This window comes from Cydia fagiglandana, chromosome 26 (genome assembly GCF_963556715.1).
Source record: "Cydia fagiglandana chromosome 26, ilCydFagi1.1, whole genome shotgun sequence".
NCBI classification, from domain to species: domain Eukaryota; kingdom Metazoa; phylum Arthropoda; class Insecta; order Lepidoptera; family Tortricidae; genus Cydia; species Cydia fagiglandana.
The window spans coordinates 9,563,520-9,583,297 of NC_085957.1; the positions used below are offsets into that span (position 1 = coordinate 9,563,520).

General features: G+C 39.6%; 1 protein-coding gene across 2 annotated transcripts in view; it reads right to left on the bottom strand.

Annotated features, from left to right (window-relative positions):
* Positions 1–5,561: 5,561 nt before the first annotated feature.
* The window catches only part of LOC134677427 (ferrochelatase, mitochondrial), a 29,646-nt gene continuing 15,429 nt past the window's right edge, over positions 5,562–19,778 (bottom strand). For both annotated transcript variants that reach the window (XM_063535890.1, XM_063535889.1), the window contains exons 4-10: positions 15,389–15,506; positions 14,253–14,354; positions 13,533–13,698; positions 11,814–11,969; positions 9,384–9,500; positions 7,812–7,939; positions 5,562–5,776 (exon numbers count right to left, since the gene is read on the bottom strand). In XM_063535890.1, coding sequence (XP_063391960.1) covers positions 5,680–5,776; positions 7,812–7,939; positions 9,384–9,500; positions 11,814–11,969; positions 13,533–13,698; positions 14,253–14,354; positions 15,389–15,506 — 884 coding nt within the window. In that variant the 3' untranslated portion in view covers positions 5,562–5,679. The remainder of the gene's footprint in view (positions 5,777–7,811; positions 7,940–9,383; positions 9,501–11,813; positions 11,970–13,532; positions 13,699–14,252; positions 14,355–15,388; positions 15,507–19,778) is intronic.

Sequence of the window (19,778 nt, forward strand, 5' to 3'; positions counted from 1 at the left end):
CGACTTTCCGCCGATGGGCCAAAGACTGAAGCTTAGCCGTTAGCTTCTTGTCGCCAATCATCCTCCTGGCTCTGCGCTCCACTGAGTCCAAAGCGGCGAGTTGGTATTTAGCTGAGCCATCCCACAGGTGGCTGCAATACTCCATTTTATTCAAATGTGAGGCAAAGTAATCAAATGCAAATTTTGAGTTGTTTTCTTATGTTTGCTGGTAGAATTGACTTTTAAAAGATGATTTTGGATGATGAATATTTAATAACAATCATTTGGATTTGATCTGGTTTGATTTTGTTTGATATTTGCTTCGGGTTGGTGTGGTGAAAAATTTCGTGTTTCACTCGGGGGCAAATTTTGTTTAACCCTCGTGCTTTGAAACCCTCACAACGCTCAAGATTAAATTTTGGAATCTTTCGCTTGCTCGGGTATCAATATTAACACGAGCGGTTAAACAACAACTTTGCCCCCTTGTAAAACAAATAACTATTACATCATGCATCATGGGTCGAAACAGTAGCGTGCCTAGGGTTTTGGAGTAGGGCAAGCCGAAAGATATGTTTTCGTAATAACTGTCCAATCTTCACTCTTCGGGGTCAAATGCATCTGCTAGCGTGACGAGGCGAGCTAATCATAGCGCACGTCTGCTACGGAATGAATAATGTCATTTTGTATTTTGTTAGACAAATAGCTCGAGCTTGGTTTGTCGCTTTGAACATGTTTTTGTAGAACGCCGTCATATTTTGATAGCAACGATACAAGTTCCAAAAAATTGCCCCTATTTAATGAAGTGTTTGACTCATCGTGTCCTCTAAAAGGAAGTTCTTGCTGTGCTAAATGGCACACAATATCGACTAACCTCTGAAAAACACTACGATTGTTGTCAACACGCATGTTATGTTTTGATATTTCTTCTGATAATTGTCGCGACAAAGAGGCCTCGATCCTTTATTTCCCAAAATTGCTAAAAGAAATCACTGCACACATATGTTTACCGGAATTCATGTGCCTCTTTATTGCTCCAGATAAATTATTTAAATCGTTATAGCCAGAAGTATTCCAAACGTTAATATCGTTCGAAAAAAATATGCAACACCAGCAATACATCTTATTTGTATGGGAACAACCAACAATCCAATGAGTTTTGTAGACGGCCCTACAGAAATTTCTCTTACGCGACTGACTTGACTGAGAAATACACAAGTCGGGTGTTGGTTTTGCCGCGGAAATTAGGTCCCGTTTTTCGACAAAGGTCAAAGACTTTACCTTGTTTTGGTTGACTAAAACGTGGACGCATTTCAAACCGTCACAAGGAACCACTTCTTGATCCATTGTTAACACTTATTAAACTAAGCGCCACAACAATGAACAAATTCACATTCACTATTTAATCAAATTCACTTAAACAAACTTTCGTTACTTTCGACTCGACCACTGACTCGGCTCAACTAAATAATAATACACTTGAAGTAAACGCGAACGCGCGCTGTGCGAACTTATGCAGCTAACTTCACACAAAATCCAAGCATAAATCGTCTTATAAAATTGCTATACATACCAACAAATAGTTACATCGTTCTTTGACGGTTTGTAGGCTGATAGTGCCCAGAGCGGGACGAAAAAGCAAGCACGGTTGCAAGCCAACGAGTGCGAGTTCGAGCAGGATAGCTAGAATATCCTCCGCCTGATTTAGTTCGCGCGGACGAGGCGCCACGCCGCGGCATAATTTTGCAACACGCTCGTGCCGCGGTTCGAGGCCGCTGTGGCTTGAATTTAATAATACGGGTTCGTTTGGCGCGCGATTTTCAAAATAATCTTTATTGATCTTATCACTACGTAATTTCGGTAAGGCAATTAGTTGCCTTAGGGCAAGCCCGGCTTTTGGGCTTGTATGGAAGTCCCGCCACTGGGTCGAAAAGTGCTCGAGTGGAGACCACGGACTAGCAAGCGCAGCGTAGGGCGTCCACCCACAAGATGGACAGACGACCTTGTTAATGTCGCCGGAAGACGCTGGATGCGGGTGGCTTCCAACCGGTACGAATGGAGGTCCAAGGGGGAGGCCTATGTTCAGCAGTGGACGTCTTATGGCTGAGATGATGATGCATGAAATAAAGCACCAGGCCCCTGCTTCACCAACGTGACAGGTGCGACGAAATGTAAAATCACTGTTGCTGACGTCACAGGCATCCATATGCTACGGTTACCGCTTACCATCGGGCGGGCCGTATTCCTGTTTGCCACCATCATTGTATTATTAAAAAAAACTGTATGAAATCGGGAAAAAACATATTTCTCTTGCTAAGTTTATGACAATTGTCACAAGAAACACTACAATTGTCACGAAATTCCGACATATAACTCATTACCTTTCAAGAATTACCTACAATTCTTCTAAATCTTTGACAATTGTCAGAAACTTCGCAGGAGAAATATCTGTTTTAATCCGATATAATAAAGTTTTTTTAAATAATACAATGATGGTGGCAAACAGGAATACGGCCCGCCCGATGGTAAGTGGTAATCGTAGCCCATGGATGCCTGTGACGTCAGCAACAGTGATTTTACAATTCGTCGCACCTATCACCGATGTGAAATTGGGGCCAGAAGATTAATAGAGAAACGTAGACAGCAATTATTTTTAGGCACAATTTCTATTTTAAAACCCGCATAAAACTATAAAGAGTAGGTAATTTGATCGTGACGTCACAAGCTAGTGTTTCATATAAATTCCATAGTAGCAAAATCGTTTTGACAGTTCGAAAAAAGGAAACTGATTTGACTAGTAGTCAAATGCCCTATTGTATGACTTCGTCAGTACCAGGCGTGGCTCACTCCGCGGTTTCGTCGCTTTGCTACAGGTGGCTAAAAGTACATCCGTTCCACCCTAATTTTGGGGTTTGCCATAAGCCGCGCGTGGCGCTGTCGCCACCTAGCGGCCATATGTGTGCTGATCGTAACAGACATAGCCACGTCAAATTAAGCCGAATTTGGGCAAGCTGCGGAAATAATTCGTGTAGTTTTGAAAATTGGTACAGGCATACCTTGTGGTGTCTAGATAAACATACTAAAAGTCCTCGAGGGTAGGGGGTGTGCTGGGGGTGTAGAGGGGGGTTGAAGGTACCTTTTTTCATATTTTTGCTCATATCTCGAAAATGTGTACGAATTGCATTATAATTACTTCGGACAAAAGTTTTAACATAAAATTTACTACAAATTTGGTTATATTTATTTTTACTCTGCGATCAATACTTTAGGAGCTACAGGCTGTTAAAGTTAAATAAGAGATAAAAAAAAGACGGTTTAAAAAAACGTCGTATTTTCATAATTGTTCATCATAAATAAAAAATTTAATTGAGAATAAGCAAGCTAAATGACCTGCTGATAAAATATAAAAAAACCGGCCAAGAGCATGTCGGGTCATGCTCAGTGTAGGGTTCCGTAGTTACCCGTCCGTCAAAATAGACTATTTGCAAAAACTCAAAAACTGCTTAATCGATTAGGTTCGCTATATTTTTCTCTGAAAGTCTTTACTAAGCTTTACTTTCACGATTTTTTTCATATTTTTTGGACCCATGGTTCAAATGTTAGGGGAACTAAAGTGGAAAACACAACTTTTTTTCTTTCAGATCGATTATTTCCGAAAATATTAAGCAGATCAAAACATGGTTCTCGAAGACCCGTATTCGTTTTAAAAGACCTATCCAACGACACCCCACACTATAGGGTGGAAGCGAAAAAAAAATTCATCCCCTTTTTAATGTACGGCAGCCACCCTAAAAAAATATTTTTTCTAATTTATATTTTACAACTTTGTCAGCGTAACTGATTTATATATTCGTGTCAAATTTAAACATGAAAACTAGAAAAAAATTTTTTTATGGTGGTTGCCCTACATTAAAGTGGTGATGAAATTTTTTTTCGCTTCCACCCTATAGTGTGGGGTGTTGTTGGATAGGTCTTTTAAAACGAATAAGGGTCTTCAAGAACCATTTTTTGATCAACTTAATATTTTCGGAAATAATCGATCTGAAAGAAAAAAAGTTGTGATTTACCCCTTAGTTCCCCTAACTTTTGAACCATGGGTCCAAAAAATATGAAAAAAATCGTGAAAACATAACTTAGTAAATACTTTCAAGGAAAAATATAGCGAACCTAATCGGTACAGCTGTTTTTGAGTTATGGCAAATAGTCTATTTTGACAGACGGGTAACTACGGAACCCTACACTGAGCATGGCCCAACATGCATATGGCCTATTTTTTTATATTTTATCAGCAGGTTGCTTAGCTTGCTTACTCTAAGCTAATTTTTTTATTTGTGATGAACAATTACAAAAAAACGACGTTTTCTTAAACCGTCTATTTTTTATTACTTATTTAACTTTAACAGCGTGTAGCCCCTAAAGTATTGATCGCAGAGTAAAAATAAACATAACCAAATTTGTAGTAAATTTTATGTTAAAACTTTTGTCTTAAGTAATTATAATGCTATTCGTACAGATATTTGAGATATGAGCAAAAATATGAAAAAAAGTACCTTCAACCCCCCTCTACACCCCCAGCACACCCCCTACCCTCGAGGACTTTTAGTATGTTTATCTGGACACCACAAGGTATACCTGTACCAATTTTCAAAACTACACGAATTATTTCCGCAGATTTTTCTAATTTGCTTAGGCTAACACGTTTTGTTAGAGAGCGAGTCTTCTGTATCTAGTACGCTAGTACTATTAATTATTCTGTGTCAGTACAGTCAAGCCACAAATTCATCAGTCATTTCTTCCCCCACGATAACTTGCAATGTGTAAGATGTATCATCAATATCATCATATGTACTGTAGAACGTTGTAGAATACACGTGCGAAAAGGTAATTCGCAACTCGTGTCGATTTGAGTGTCCCTTCGGTCGTGTTTCAATTTATCGCCACTCATTGAGAATTTCCGACTTTTCGCCCTTGTATCGTAATGTACTATTAAATACCCTACCCTCCTAAGGCCCTACCTATAGTACTTATTCAGTTCGATGAAATTTGAATCATATTCAATTGGAACACAGTCGCTTTTCTTTTGATTCGTTCAATTTTCAAACAAAACCAAAATCAACTCTATTCCCTGCACTAAAGGTTCAAATTTCAGTGGCAAATTCTGGATTTTTCATTTGTATGGCTGGACCTTAGAAAGCTGTTGTCGATACAGCAAAGCAATATGATAGGTATTAGAGATGCAACGGATAGTTGTTTGGCCGGATACCGGATATTCGGCCTGACCATTGGCCAAATATCCGGTATCCGACCGCCGGATATCCGGCCAGCGGAACTAAACCTACATTTCGGTTTTTCAGCTGCGCATTCTGCAGGTTTGACCTGTTTCCTAGTAAACGTTCGCGCGGACTCATTTCTAGGTTCGAAATGAGTGCGCGTGCAAGTCAGTGGAATCATTAAATTGTTTTAAAATAATAAACTAGTACGATTATGACCGTGTCTGTTTCTTAAATCCAATTTATTTACTCAGAAATCAAGCAACGTTACTATCCGGTATCCGGCCGGATAGTAGGTCACTATCCGGTATCCGGCCGGATAGTAAAGGAATGGCCGGATAGGCCGGATACCGGATAGTAACCGGATATCCGGTGCATCTCTAATAGGTATACATAGTTTCTTCGTGTGTGGTAACTTATTTTATTAATTTATTTATGCAGTCAAGAAAGGCTTATCTATTTCAGAGCCGACTAGTTGTGCGAAGAATTTCTTGGACATCTCGCATCTCTTGCTCACACAGTGGGGACACCTGAAATAGAAACATATTACAGTTAACAAATATAATTAGAAAAATTAACAAGTAAATTTAAGTTTCATATACAGGGTGGCTAAAAATTAAGTGCATTCCCGTTGCTAGTAGGATGTAGGATGCTTTCCGGATGCTTTGAAATTGTCAATAGTCACACCACTATTTAAAAAAGGAGACAAATCCTTAATGTGTAACTATCGGCCCATAACGCTTATACCAGTGATATCTAAGATATTCGAAAAAGCCATGCATAAAAGGATCATGTCATTTTTAGAAAAATATCAGATATTAAAAAGAGAACAAAACGGATTCCAAAAAAATAAGAGTACAACACTTGCAACTTTTAACCTTGTTAACAGTGTTATTCGGAATATTGACAATAAGAAACCGGCAGTTGTAGTGTTCTTCGACATGTCTATGGCATTTGATTTCGTGTCACATGACCTACTAATTAAAAAACTTCAAAATCTTGGTATAAGAGGGCTAGCTCTGCAATGGCTCAAGTCATATTTAACTAACCGGCAACAATGTGTTGAGATAAGAAGCTCTGAAAACTCTACTACAGTTAATCATAGATCTTCGTACATGGAAATTAGCCAAGGAGTACCGCAGGGTAGTGTACTAGGACCACTCCTTTTTCTGCTATATATCAATGACCTACCAGATATAACTACACATCAATGTACGCTTTTTGCAGATGACATATCAATTCTAGTGACATGCAATGATGAAATGCAATACAATAATGACATTAATAATACTATACAATCTATAATCGAATGGCTTGAATTCAATAATTTATCTATTAATCTTAATAAAACTCAATTTATCCAATTCCGTAGTGTAAGAAACAATGGAAAGTTATTAGATGTCCGATACAATAATACACAAATTAAGGAAGTTGATACTATAAAATTCTTAGGAATCACCTTAGACATTAATTGTAGTTGGAAAAACCATATAGACGCAGTGTGTGACAAGCTCTTAAAATTTGCATATGTTCTGAAACGACTTCGCAACATATCTGGTTGGAACACAGTACTGATGGCATATCACGGATATGTTGCGTCTCAGTTAAGATATGGACTTCTTGTATGGGGCAATTCCAGTGACGCGGCTAGAGCTTTCATAGCACAAAAGAAATGTTTAAGGGCAATGTGTGGGATGCCACAACGGGAATCATGTAGGCCATTATTTGCAAAGCATGAAATTCTGACATTACCATGTATGTATATTTTTGAAGCAGCTGTTTTTGTAAAGAAATACCCACATCTGTTCAAAAAAGCTAAAGATATATATCATAGAAACACAAGGAATCCAAACAGACTTGTAATTGATTTTGTTCCAAATACTTCCCTTTTCATGAAAAGTAGCTATTATATGTGTATACGAATATTTAATGCTCTTCCTGATAATGTTAAGGATCTCCCTCTTAATTCATTTAAAGCACAACTTTATCGTTGGCTAAAAACTAAGATGTTTTTCGCTACAGATGACCTGTTTTGCATGTTAGATAATATTGAGTAGACTAGGTTAAATAGGTATTTAGTTAAGTTTAGTTTAAGTGTACATTTGCATGCTAAACTAGCAAAATATGTTTAAGCACAGATATATGTTATCCTTACCAACTCATTGTACCATATTTTAAGCAAATAAAGAATATTCTATTCTATTCTATGCCAGAGAGGTTTTGGGATTATACTGAGCAACTTTCACTATGGGACCAACCCAGAATTCACGAAAAAAATATTTGGCTGTGTCATTTTGGCTGGTCCATTTTCTATGGAAGGGTAGTTTTATCGTGATTTCGGAGTTGGTCCCATAGTGAAAGTCGGGTGCTCTACTTGTATCTTCTATAAGTACAATACTAGTATTGTACCGGATATTCGGTTACTATCCGGTATACCTACCTACCTATAGTACCGCCGGCCTAATATTCGGCGGCCGGATACCGAATATTCGGCCGATGGTTAGGCCGAACATCCGGTATCCGGTATTCGGCCAAACAACTATCCGTTGCATCTCTAATTATTACCTGTTCAGGAACTGCTTAGAGACCCTAGGGCCAGATTTCATGTGTGACGTCACCACGTCCGCCAGAGCCGATATGAAGGTCGGGTGGTCGTTGGGTGCGCTCGCTCGCTCTATCTGAATCACGCCTGCCTGTTAAAAAAAGAATATCATTATAATTGACCGAGCGTTAATGAAGGTCTCTGTTTCATCATCATCATCATCATCATCAGCCTACTCTCGTCCACTGCTGGACATAGGCCTCTCCTATTGCACGCCATTGAGCACGATTTGCGGCAACTCTGATCCAGCTCTTGCCAGCCGCCTTGCGAAGGTCATCGCTCCATCTAGTCTGAGGGCGTCCTACGCTACGCTTTCCGATGCGCGGTCTCCACTCGAGAACTCGTCTACCCCAACGGTTATCGGTTCTACGGCTAATATGACCGGCCCACTGCCACTTCAGCTTGCTAATCCGGTGGGCTATGTCGACGACTTTAGTTCTCTGACGGATGACTTCATTTCGAATACGATCCCTCAGAGAGACTCCGAGCATAGCCCTTTCCATAGCTCGCTGAGCGACTTTGAATTTATGAACCAGTCCTACCGTGAGTGTCCACGTTTCGGCTCCGTATGTCATCACGGGCAGGACGCACTGATTGAAGACTTTTGTCTTCAGACTCTGTGGGATTGACGACGTGAAGACTCGACGCAGCTTCCCATATGCTGCCCAGCCCAGCTGTATCCTTCTATTCGACTCTTCAGCTCTCGACTCTCTGTTTCAGCTTAGGCAAAATGATAAGCCAAACTACCAGGCTTGGAACAGCGAAGTAAATGTAGATTGCTTCAAAATTGATTAACACATTCAGGGCCAAGAACCCGACTGTCGGGTACACTGTCCGTAGCGACTACGCGCTCCATACGGCAAAGACGTGGCTACGCGCTACGAGCGTAACCCGTAGCGCTTAGTGGCAATGAATGTGTAATCACAAACGTCTCTGAAGTCGGTTACTACGAAATAACTCGCGTTTTGGCAAGAAAACTGTGAGCACAGAATAAATAATAGTACTACCGTACAGAAAGGAAACTCCCCACAAAACCGAAGTTTGACAGCGGTTCAGGGTCGAATCATGCTGTCCCTTTCTATAATATTTGGCACTATCCCTTTCGGTTATTTAGGGTTGTCAAAATTCAAGACATTAATTTTATTGGTCGTGCACGCAAAGGGACGTCAAGTTGTGTCAACCCTAATAATTGCTCGGAGCAATGCTGAGCCGAACACAAGTGCAAGTCGGACTCACCCACCGAGAGTTCCGTACTTTTTAGTATTTGTTGTTATAGCGGCAAGAGAAATACATCATCTGAAAACTTCAACTGTCTAGCTATCACAGTGCATGAGATACAGCCTGGTGACAGACAGACAGAAGAGTCTTAGGTAATAGGATCCCGTTTCTACCGCTTGGGTACGGAACCCTAAAAAAGCACCATAGATAAATTTTAACAATAAATAAAATCGTTTATTCCAGACAACATCGATCCATAGATGTACATTTACGATAAAAATTAAAACTAATAAAATATATAGGTATTTTGTACTCACCTCTTTGGCTAACTCGTCGCAGTACTCGATATCCAACTCGTGCAGCGTTTCTATGTGCTCGTTCACAAACGCTATGGGTACTAGGATGAGGTGCTTCTTGCCCTGCTTGCAATAAGCCTGTAATTAAAAATTAAATCTATAGTTATTTATTTATTTAAACTTTTTTGCACAAAATACAAATAAAATATACAAATGGCGGAGGTATCGTCTTGGGTCGTCCTATTCGTTTTTCGTCTAGTTCTTAAATAAGTCCTATTCTGCTTTCGTCACTCATTCTACATCCGTAAAAACGTCGGTGGCTTTCAATGTAGAATGAGTGACGAAAGCAGAATAGGACTAATTTAAGAACTTGACGAATAACGAATGGGACGACCCAAGACGATACCATGGCGGACCTAATGCCTAAAGACATTCTCAACCAGTCAACCATAAGGCTAAACAGAGATGTAATAAAAATGGTGCAAGGAGAAAAGAGAATTAGGGAGTTATTTGACCGTTTCTGTTCTTTTTTGCCATTTTTATATATTGTGACCATTTTTGCCACTTTAGTGTTATTTCTACTCAGAATGACGAGCTCTTTCGATCCTAATGGGATAAAAAATGTCACAGATAAGTAAGGATAAGTATATTTCTGTATGGTAACATCAAATAAACTGTGTATGTTATGTTGGTATTACATATGGTTATCTATGACATGTATGTATGTCACTTCCGTCTTACCGTTACTGGAATAAAATGTGTGTTCGTTCATAGCTCTCCGCTTGTTTCATTTATAATAAATAGGTTTTGGGCCCAGTTATGCCCATTAGGGAATAGTTAAAAGTTAGTTTTAGGTAGTGTATATATTTTGGTACATCAAATTAGTGCCAGGACATTGTTATTTTATTTAAAATGTGTGTTCCTTCATAGCTCTCCGCTCCGCTTGTTTCATTTATAATAGTTTATCCTCGCGTTATCCCGGCATTTTGCCACGGCTTATGGGAGCCTGGGGTCCGCTTGACAACTAATCCCATGATTTGACGTAGGCACTGGTTTTTACGAAAGCGACTGCCATCTGACCTTCCAACCCAGAGGGGAACCTAGGCCTTATTGGGATCAGTCCGGTTTCCTCACGATGTTTTCCTTTACCGAAAAGCGACTGGCAAATATCGAATGATATTTCGTACATAAGTTCCGAAAAACTCATTGGTACGAGCCGGGGTTAGATCCCGCGACCTCCGGATTGAAAGTCGCACGCTCTTACCGCTACGCCACCAGCGCTTTTTTTATCTCTATCTCTCTCGCGCTTTTATACTCCGTCAAGTTAATTTTTTAGCTTTAGTTATCTTAATGTAGTTAATATTAGTTTTATATTCATTTTATAACACTTATTATAAAATAAATGAGTTTAATTCATAACAATGAACTCATTCATAATTAGATATTTGTTCCTGAGGGGTCTTTATTGTTTCCCAAATAGTTTTAAGCCATAATGTATTGTTTGTCCGAATTTTCATTAGTCATAATTGGTTTTTCTCAGAAACGCGTAACTTTTCAGGATTGCCATAAAACAAACCTAACCTAACCTAACCTATCTATAGAATAACCTTACGATAGTCCTGAAAAGTTAACGGTTTCAGTTTTATGACTAACGATAATATGACAACCGTTACATTATGACTTAAAACTTTATGGGAAACAAAGGGACCCCGTTCCTGAGTCATGGTTGTTTTCTATGTATTTAAGTTTTTTTTTAAAGTATTTATATATTATATATGTACATCGTTGTCTGAGTGGGTCACAACACAAGCTTTCTTGAGCTTACCGTGGGGCTTAGTCAATTTGTGTAAAAAAAAGTCCCATAATATTTATTTATTTATTTTTTTAAATGTCCCAGTTTTTAGTGTTCCGTACAAAACTTTGTTTACGGAACACTTATGGGATCACTTCGGTCTTGTTTTCCTATTGTATTACCATTTCCCCATATACTTTGTATGGCGGTAACAAAAAGGAAAGTTTGATAAATGTATGGACATTTTAGGACACTTTTTTTCTCCTATAAGGAAAAGGGCAAATCGGGAGTCGTGGAAATTAAGGGGAGAGGCCTTTGCCCAGCAGTGGGACACTCAAATAGGCTAGGAAAAAAAAAAGGTAAAAGGCTCGCGATCACGGCGGGGGACTTTGTTTTATAAGGTGTAGTGCTATACCTACGGAGCAGGAGGTCCCGGGTTCGAATCCTGGTAAGGGCATTTATTTGTGTGTTCATCACAAATATTTGTTCCTGAGTTATGGATGTTTTCTATGTACATATAAGTATATATATATATATATATATATACGTGTGTATATATACGAGCATATCGTCGTCTAGTACCCACAACACAAGCCTTATTGAGCTTACTGTGGGACTAGATCGATCTGTGTAAAATTGTCCTATAATATATTTAATACCTTGATGGCGTCATCAGTGTAGGGCTCGAGCCAGGGCAGCGGGCCCACCTTGGACTGCCAGACGAGCCGGTGCGGGTTGGGGACTCCCAGCTTGGCCATGGTGAGCGCCACCGTCGCGGCCACTTCGTGGGGGTACGTGTCGCCGCGTGATACCGCCTGTGGTCAAAAAATAAAATGTGGCTTTCCATGGAGAAGGGATCATCCACTAATTATGTCACACGAATTTCTAGGTTTTTTTACTCCTCCCCCCTTCTTGTCACACTTGGTCACATTTTGCAAATCCCTCCCCACCTGGTGTGACGTCACATTTTAGGCAATTTTGTCTTCAACGAAATCGGCAATACTAAGTCGGCATTATTTATTTAATAAAAAAATATTTATGGTAAAAGAAATATTAGTAATTTTATAACACAAAACCAATTAGGAACGAAAATTACGTACTCCCAAAACCTCATTATTTAAATGTACAGCGAATAAAAAAATATAAATTAATTTTCGGTTACTGATGAATAGTGATGAAGTTAAAATGACGTCACAATGTTTGTGGCTCCCCCTCCCACATGTCACAACATGTCACATTTTCTTGACCCCCTCCCACCTCCTAAACGTGTGACGAAATTAATGGATGACCCCGAAGGGTCCTTATGAACTGATATAAATGTCTAATACTAAGAAAAAGTGCCCAAGGCCTCCAGTGCCCCAGGCTGGAATCGAACCAGCAGCCAGGTGCAGCAGACAGGCAGGTGCCTGTGCCATTCGGCCACCGGGCCACATCGGCATAGGTCGAATTTTTCCAAGTAAGTATATGCATTTCTTACTGAAGGCTTAGGCTTGACTGAAGGTATTTTTTCTTAGTATATGACATTTATTTCAGTTTATAATTTATATAGTAGAGTTTCTACTTGAAGTAAAAACAAACTAAAATATTTTCAGACAATAATTTAATTTGTTGTAATACTTCTAATAGGGTCCTTAATCCATACATGAGCAATCTTTTGGAATTACTGTTAGAATTTCAGAAAAAAAGCAGCCAATTGCGAGTCGAACTCGAGCACGAAGGGTTCCGTACCATTACGCAAAAAATGGCAAAACAATCACGTTTATTGTATGGGAGCCCCACGTAATTTTTTATTATATTAAACACAAACAACTTAAATTTTTATTTATTATATGTTTTTAAGGGTAAAAACTAAAAAAAGTTTTAGTTTTTACCCTTCGCATACGGAACCCTAAAAATGTGGCTTTCCATAGAGAAGAGTCCTTATGCTCCATGTGCAATAAGGAGATTTCTATCAGAATTTCTGTTGGAATTTCAGATAAGAAGGACCTTACTGCACTTGAAGCATAAGGACCCTTCTCTGATGGAAAGTCACAAATACATGTTACCGTGACAGGTCAAACATGAACTGATATATACTAAAAATACAATGTTGTCCGCTTGGCAACAATACCGAGAATTGACGTAGGCCATCTGATTTTCCAACTCGGAGGGGAAACTAGACCCTATTGGGATTAGTCTGGTTTCCTCACGATGTTTTCTTTCACCGAAAAGCGATTGGTATTTTTGATATTTCGTAAATAAGTTCCGAAAAGCTCATTGGTACGAGCTGAGGTTTGAACCCGCGACCCCCTGGTTTGAAAGTCGCACGCTCTTAACGGTAGGCCACCAGCGCTTCTCATGATTATGTTATTTAATTTATTTACAGGCAATTTGTTTACCTTTAAAGGCAGACTGTGTGCAGTGAACAGTATGAGCACATCGTCCCGCAGCCTCTCGTTGAACTTGGCCAGTTTCTCTCTGATCCTCTCCGCGAACACTTCGGCGAGCAGCGGGTGGGTGGCCCAGCGCTCTATCATACTGAACTCTATGTTTTTAGGGACCGATCTGCAATTAAATTGTTATTTACGATACAAGTGCGGAAAAGAGGAAATTCCTATTCGCACGTGTATCGTACGTTACAGTTGGCCCTTTAAACTTTTGACATACGCATGAAAAGTGCTATTTTACGCACTAGTGCGCGAAAATAGAACCATGTGTACTGTAAATAAACTTGTTATAAAATAAACAAACTAGTGTTCAAATATGACAAATAATGTAAACAAATATGACACACTTTGTTAGCATTTGCCGTAAGGTAGAAGTACTAAGGTTATAAGGTTGAAGTACTAGTGCTCGACGCTGCACTAGTATTCGACATGGGCACTTTATATCAAAGTAATATAGGTTAAATTTGAACGGCGAAGATTTTTCTGTATTCAAATTTAATCCTTATCACTTTGACATAAAGTGCCCATGTCGAATACTAGTGCAGCGTCGAGCACTAGTACTTCTACCTTATAACCTTAAAGTTTTACGTCCATAAAATGCCTTAATAGACTGTTTTTTAAAATCGGTTGTGACGCACTATCAATTCGTATTTTTTTTAAAATGAATGTTACCTGTCTCTGTAGAAGTCTGCTATGGCGTTTAAACTAGATCCTGTGGTAGCACAGCTGTATTGAGGGTACTGCGAGAATATTACTGCGCGTTCTACACCATCCCTGAAACAAATACACATTTATTTATATCATTATTTCCTAAAGGTAGACTTCCGAGCACGGCGGCTCCGGCGACACTAACGCAGCAACACTGACGCGGCGACAGAGCGATAGTATTATGCAGTATGGAAATGTATAAACTTACTTCCGAGCGCAGCGTCACTATCGCAGCGACAGTGGCGCCGCGTCAGTATCGCTCGGCGATAGCGGCCGTGCTACGTCTGCGCAAGCACTGTCGCGCAGTCGCTGCGATCGTACGTGGTTTTCAGGCTATGTCAATATTTAAAATATCTAAAAAATGAATATTAAACCGACAAAAGCTCCTGAATTTGTCGTCATTCTCGTTTAAATGCTTTTTTTCAAGTCGGTATAACTTCCTTCGTCTATTCTACTTTTGAAAATTGAATTGGGTAGGCTTCGCTCCATACTGTAAAAGTAACGAAGCAAAAGATCGTGACTTCGTTCGTGAACGTTGAACGTTCGTGAACGTTCTTCTAAAAATATTTTCATAATTGATGGGTTTATCATAAGTATATCTCTATCATAATATATATATATATATATATATATATATATATATATATATATATATATATATATATATATATATATACGTCTGCACCGTATGGAATAAGAACTACGACTGTCGCCGGAGTCGCGCCGCTCGGAAGCGAATCTGCGTCAGTTAACGCAACCACCCCCTGATTTTTATTTAGGAATATATGACGACCGGTTTGGCCTAGTGGGTAGTGACCCTGCCTGTGAAGCCGATGGTCCTGGGTTCGAATCCCAGTAAGAGCATTTATTTGTGTGATAGACACAAATACCCATTTGTTCCTGAGTCAAGGTGTTTTCTATGTGTATAAGTATGTATTTATCTATATAAGTATGTATACCGTCACCAAGCACCCATAGTACAAACTTTGCTTACTTGCTTAGTTTGGGACTAAGTTGAGGACATCTTACACAAATTGTCCCCCTAATATTTATTATTTATTTTATTAATTTGTAATGTGAATTTTTACTGTGGAACTTACTTTTCCAGCTGGCTAAAGGTGTCGGCGGTGAATGGAGGCACGTATCTGAACGCCACGTAGTGCTTATGCGGCGCTGTTTCTGGAGATAACTGGTCCAGTTTCTTCGTGAGCAGCTCACCTGGAAATAGTTTATTTGTTTTACAAGGGGGCAAAGTTGTTGTTTAACCGCTCGTGCTAATATTGATACCCGAGCAAGCGAAAGATTACAAAATTGAACCACGAGCGTAGCGAGTGGTTCGAGAAATGGAATCTTGAGCGTTGCAAGCATGGGCGCCGCCAGGATTATTTTCAGGGGGGTGCATATGATAGAAGCACTCGATGCCGTCATTTAAGTACGTGTCAATGTTATTAACTGCAATTTTATTCAAACAATAACATAATAATGCTGGCGCAGTCAGGTATAAAATATATATTCTCTATTTTTTCCTACGTGTTTTCTTTTCTGCCAGGGGGGTGCAAGTGCACCCCATTGCACCCCGCTGCCGGCGCCCATGGTTGCAAGGGTTTCAAAGCACGAGGGTTAAACTAAATTTGCCCCTGAGTGAACCACAAAATTTTACCCACACCAACCTGAAGCAAATATTAAATGTAAAATATCAAACAAAATCAAACCAAATCAAATCCAAATGAATGTTATTAAATATTTATCATCCAAAATCATCCTTTATAAGTCATTTCTAGCAGCAAACATAAGAAACCAACTCAAAATTTGCATTTGATTACTTTGTCTCACATGTGAATAAAATGCAACTTTGCTATCAGTTTTTGAAGTGCAAAGTAAGCCTTTCCGAGCTGGTGTAGTGAAAATATCATTATATATTAGTTGTTGAAAACATTTCATCAACATTAATGAAAACATTACATGATTTAATAATGTAGGTTAAAAGTCAGGTCGTTCAGTGGTAAATTCAGGGGGTTTTGTATTTGGTTGGTTAGCCAATAAATGTTATAACTACCGGAAAATTTACAATTTGTTTGTTTACTTTTGTTTAAATACTTAAATATACAGACCATTATTGTATTGTACCATTATACATAGGGTTGCCATACGTCCCGTATATACGGGACTGTCACCGTATTAAGGAATGCAAATCGGTTATTTTTTGTATGGAAATAAACCGATTATTTCCATACAAAAAATAACCGATTTGCATTCCCTACACCGTATTTAAGTATCACGTCCCGTATTTTTACTGGTCCCGTTTTTGTCCCGTATTTTGTCGACCGGTCCCATAACACAAGCCTTCTTGAGCTTACCGTGGGGCTTAGTCAATTAATAGCGCTCTAGAACTGGGCTCTCCAAACCCCAGCAACCAGATACACCCCCCCGTTTCTGAGGCGCTCTAGAATACCTTCTACCTTAGAGACCTTCATTCAAGCGGGGCATGAAAACTGTACGGTCCGTACAAAGGTTAACATTTCGCCCGTCAGCACTTTCTGTCACATAGCATATACTTATTACCTATTTTAAGACAGTACATGCCCGACCGCCGCGGAGTGTATTCATTAAGCCGCTAATTGTATCAATTTATCATATTATGAATAAATCGTTATTTCGGTGGAAACTGCAGTGTTATCATTATCAACTATCATCTCAAGACTGTACGAGGCGCATCCCGTACATCTTTTTGGTCCTTCGAAAATTTGGATCAGTGCACAACCCTATACCTGGACCACGCCACGTGTCGACGCAACGTGACCAGGAGCTGTGACACTATCGCCGTGTGAAATATCAAAGCCGTCAGTATCAGCATTAAATATATCAAGCAACATATCAAGATTATCAAGATCAAATTTTAAGCAAGTTTGTGTGAACGTGAACTTTGTGCGATAGCGAATCGGTTAGGCGGCTTCCCACAAGCGGGTCTCACCGTCTGATTGAGAAGGCGCATATATCCACGAAGGACACTTAAACACAAATTTCCGACGGTCTTCGTTCGGAGTTGTATCATCATTATCATCGGTTGTTTAGTTATCATATCAAATTATTGGCAAAACTTCTAAAATGGAGGGACTACTAAATAAACAAAATCAACTTGCCATTGCTATTGAAAAGCTCCTTATCAATTTTAAAAAAGACGGCGCTGAACGTAAGACTCCTCAAAATATCCAAAGACGTTCAGAAACTCTAGAACAATACTGGAAGGAGTTCCAGACAAATCATGTTGCTCTCTGCGAGTTTGAAAATCAAGATTATATTTACTTTTCCGAAAATCATCATGATCGAGTATCAAGCATTTATCACGAAACTCGCAACCTTTTGCAACAGTCCCTAGCAATGGAGACAAAGTCTATTATCAGGCCCGCTACTCCCCAGTTTCACTTGAAAATGGACTGGAATCACCCACCGGAAGAACAAGCCGGTACCTCAACCCCGCAATCTTCGGCACCCAAAACTATCGCTCAAAAGGCTGAACGCGGTAATCAAAGTAAGTTGGAAGAGATGTACCGTAAGCAACAAAGTAACTTCAAAGCCTTCCAACGCGCTATCAACAACACTAGATTAGAATTACTCACCGAACGGTGGGAATTCGAAGATGCTTTAAAAACCGTGCAGGCTCGGTGGACCGCCATCGACACCTTACATTGGGAAATCGACAGTGAACAAATCAACGAAAAGCCGGAATACGAAGAAACCTACAACCAGTGCGAACAAAAATACAACGATATCAAAAAACGTATCAATATCAAGATGTGGGACTCTTCGCACCGAGAAAAATCAACTCCAAAAATAGAAATACCCATCTTCAATGGAAATTATCATCAATGGACATCTTTTAAGGATTTGTTCACAGAAACCATACACAAGAACAACTCTATATCAAACGCGCAAAAAATGCAGTTCTTAAAAAGTAAGGTCAAGGGCGAGGCAGAGAAGCTTATCCAGCATTTAAAAATCAGTACCGACAATTATCAAGTTTGCTGGGAAATTTTAAATCATCGCTACAACAACACCAAATTAATATTCAGTTCCCACGTCAACATCCTTCTTGGACTACCCACTATGCAACAGCAGACTGCCGTAGCAATAAAAAGGCTACACGACAACACTAAAGAATGCCTTCACGCCATACAAAATTTGGGCGTTGACACATCTACGTGGGACCCGTTAATTGTACATCTACTAGCACAAAAATTAGATGCTGACTCTCATCACGACTACGTCGAGCACGTAGCGGACCCGAGGGAGCTACCTACACTGGCTGAATTTTTATCATTCTTAGAAGCAAAATTTACTGCGCTAGAATCATCTCGGCGAAAACAAGAGCAAACGAAACCTGTTCAACAGACCAACTACGAAAAAAGGTTTGGCGGCAAGCCTTCGTCTTATCAAAACCCCCGCTCCGAAGGTTATATCAAAGAAAACCGAAATTATCATTATTCGCCAAACAAGAATTATCAAGGAAATCAAGCAAAAAATCATCAATCATTTTCAAGCAACAATTTCAAGTGTCCTTGTTGCACTTATAATCATGATCTATTTCGATGCTCGAAGTTTCTAGGCATGACACCCGAGACGAAACTTGCAACAATAACAACAAAGGAAATATGTCCGAACTGCTTATACAAACATTACGGCAATCCATGTTTGTCGGAAAAACGTTGCAAGCAATGCAACGGCGAACATAATACGATACTCCACGAGGCCTTTGTCAGCAAGAAAAAGGGGGCCACAAATGAACAAAGTACATCAAAAAACGTGGTACACGTGTTTCAAGATGAAGATTTGGACACTCTATTATCGACTGCCCAAATTAAGGTGCAGACAAAGGATGGATCTTATATCAAGTTTAGAGCCTTAATCGACCCAGGAAGCCAGCTAAACCTCATATCAGAAAACGCTGCCCAATTACTAGGCCTACCACGCCAAAATTACAGTGGTACGGTCTTTGGAATCGGAAAAAAGGAGAGTAGCTGCAAAGGATATACTATTATCAAGGCCGAATCTATGCATACGGATTACACATTCACCACAAAAGTTTACATAATGAACCGTCTTACCATAGACTTACCAAATGAATCATTTATCAAGCCTTTATGGCCGCATCTTGAAGGCTTACAGCTGGCAGACCCCGAGTTCAATGTCAGCAACCCCATTGACATTTTATTGGGCGCAGGTGTTTACGCAAGAATCATTTTGGGCTCTGTCCTCAGGGTAGATGACGTAACCCCCATAGCCCTGGACTCTCATCTTGGGTGGCTTCTCTGCGGTGACATGAAGTCTTATCATTGCAATATGGTTTTAAACAACATTGAAGATATCAGCAGATTTTGGGCAATAGAAGACATCGCCGAAAATTCGGACAACTTATCAACAGAAGATCAATATTGTATCAATCAATACAAATCAGAAACCACGCGCCGAGGCGACGGACGCTATGTGGTACGA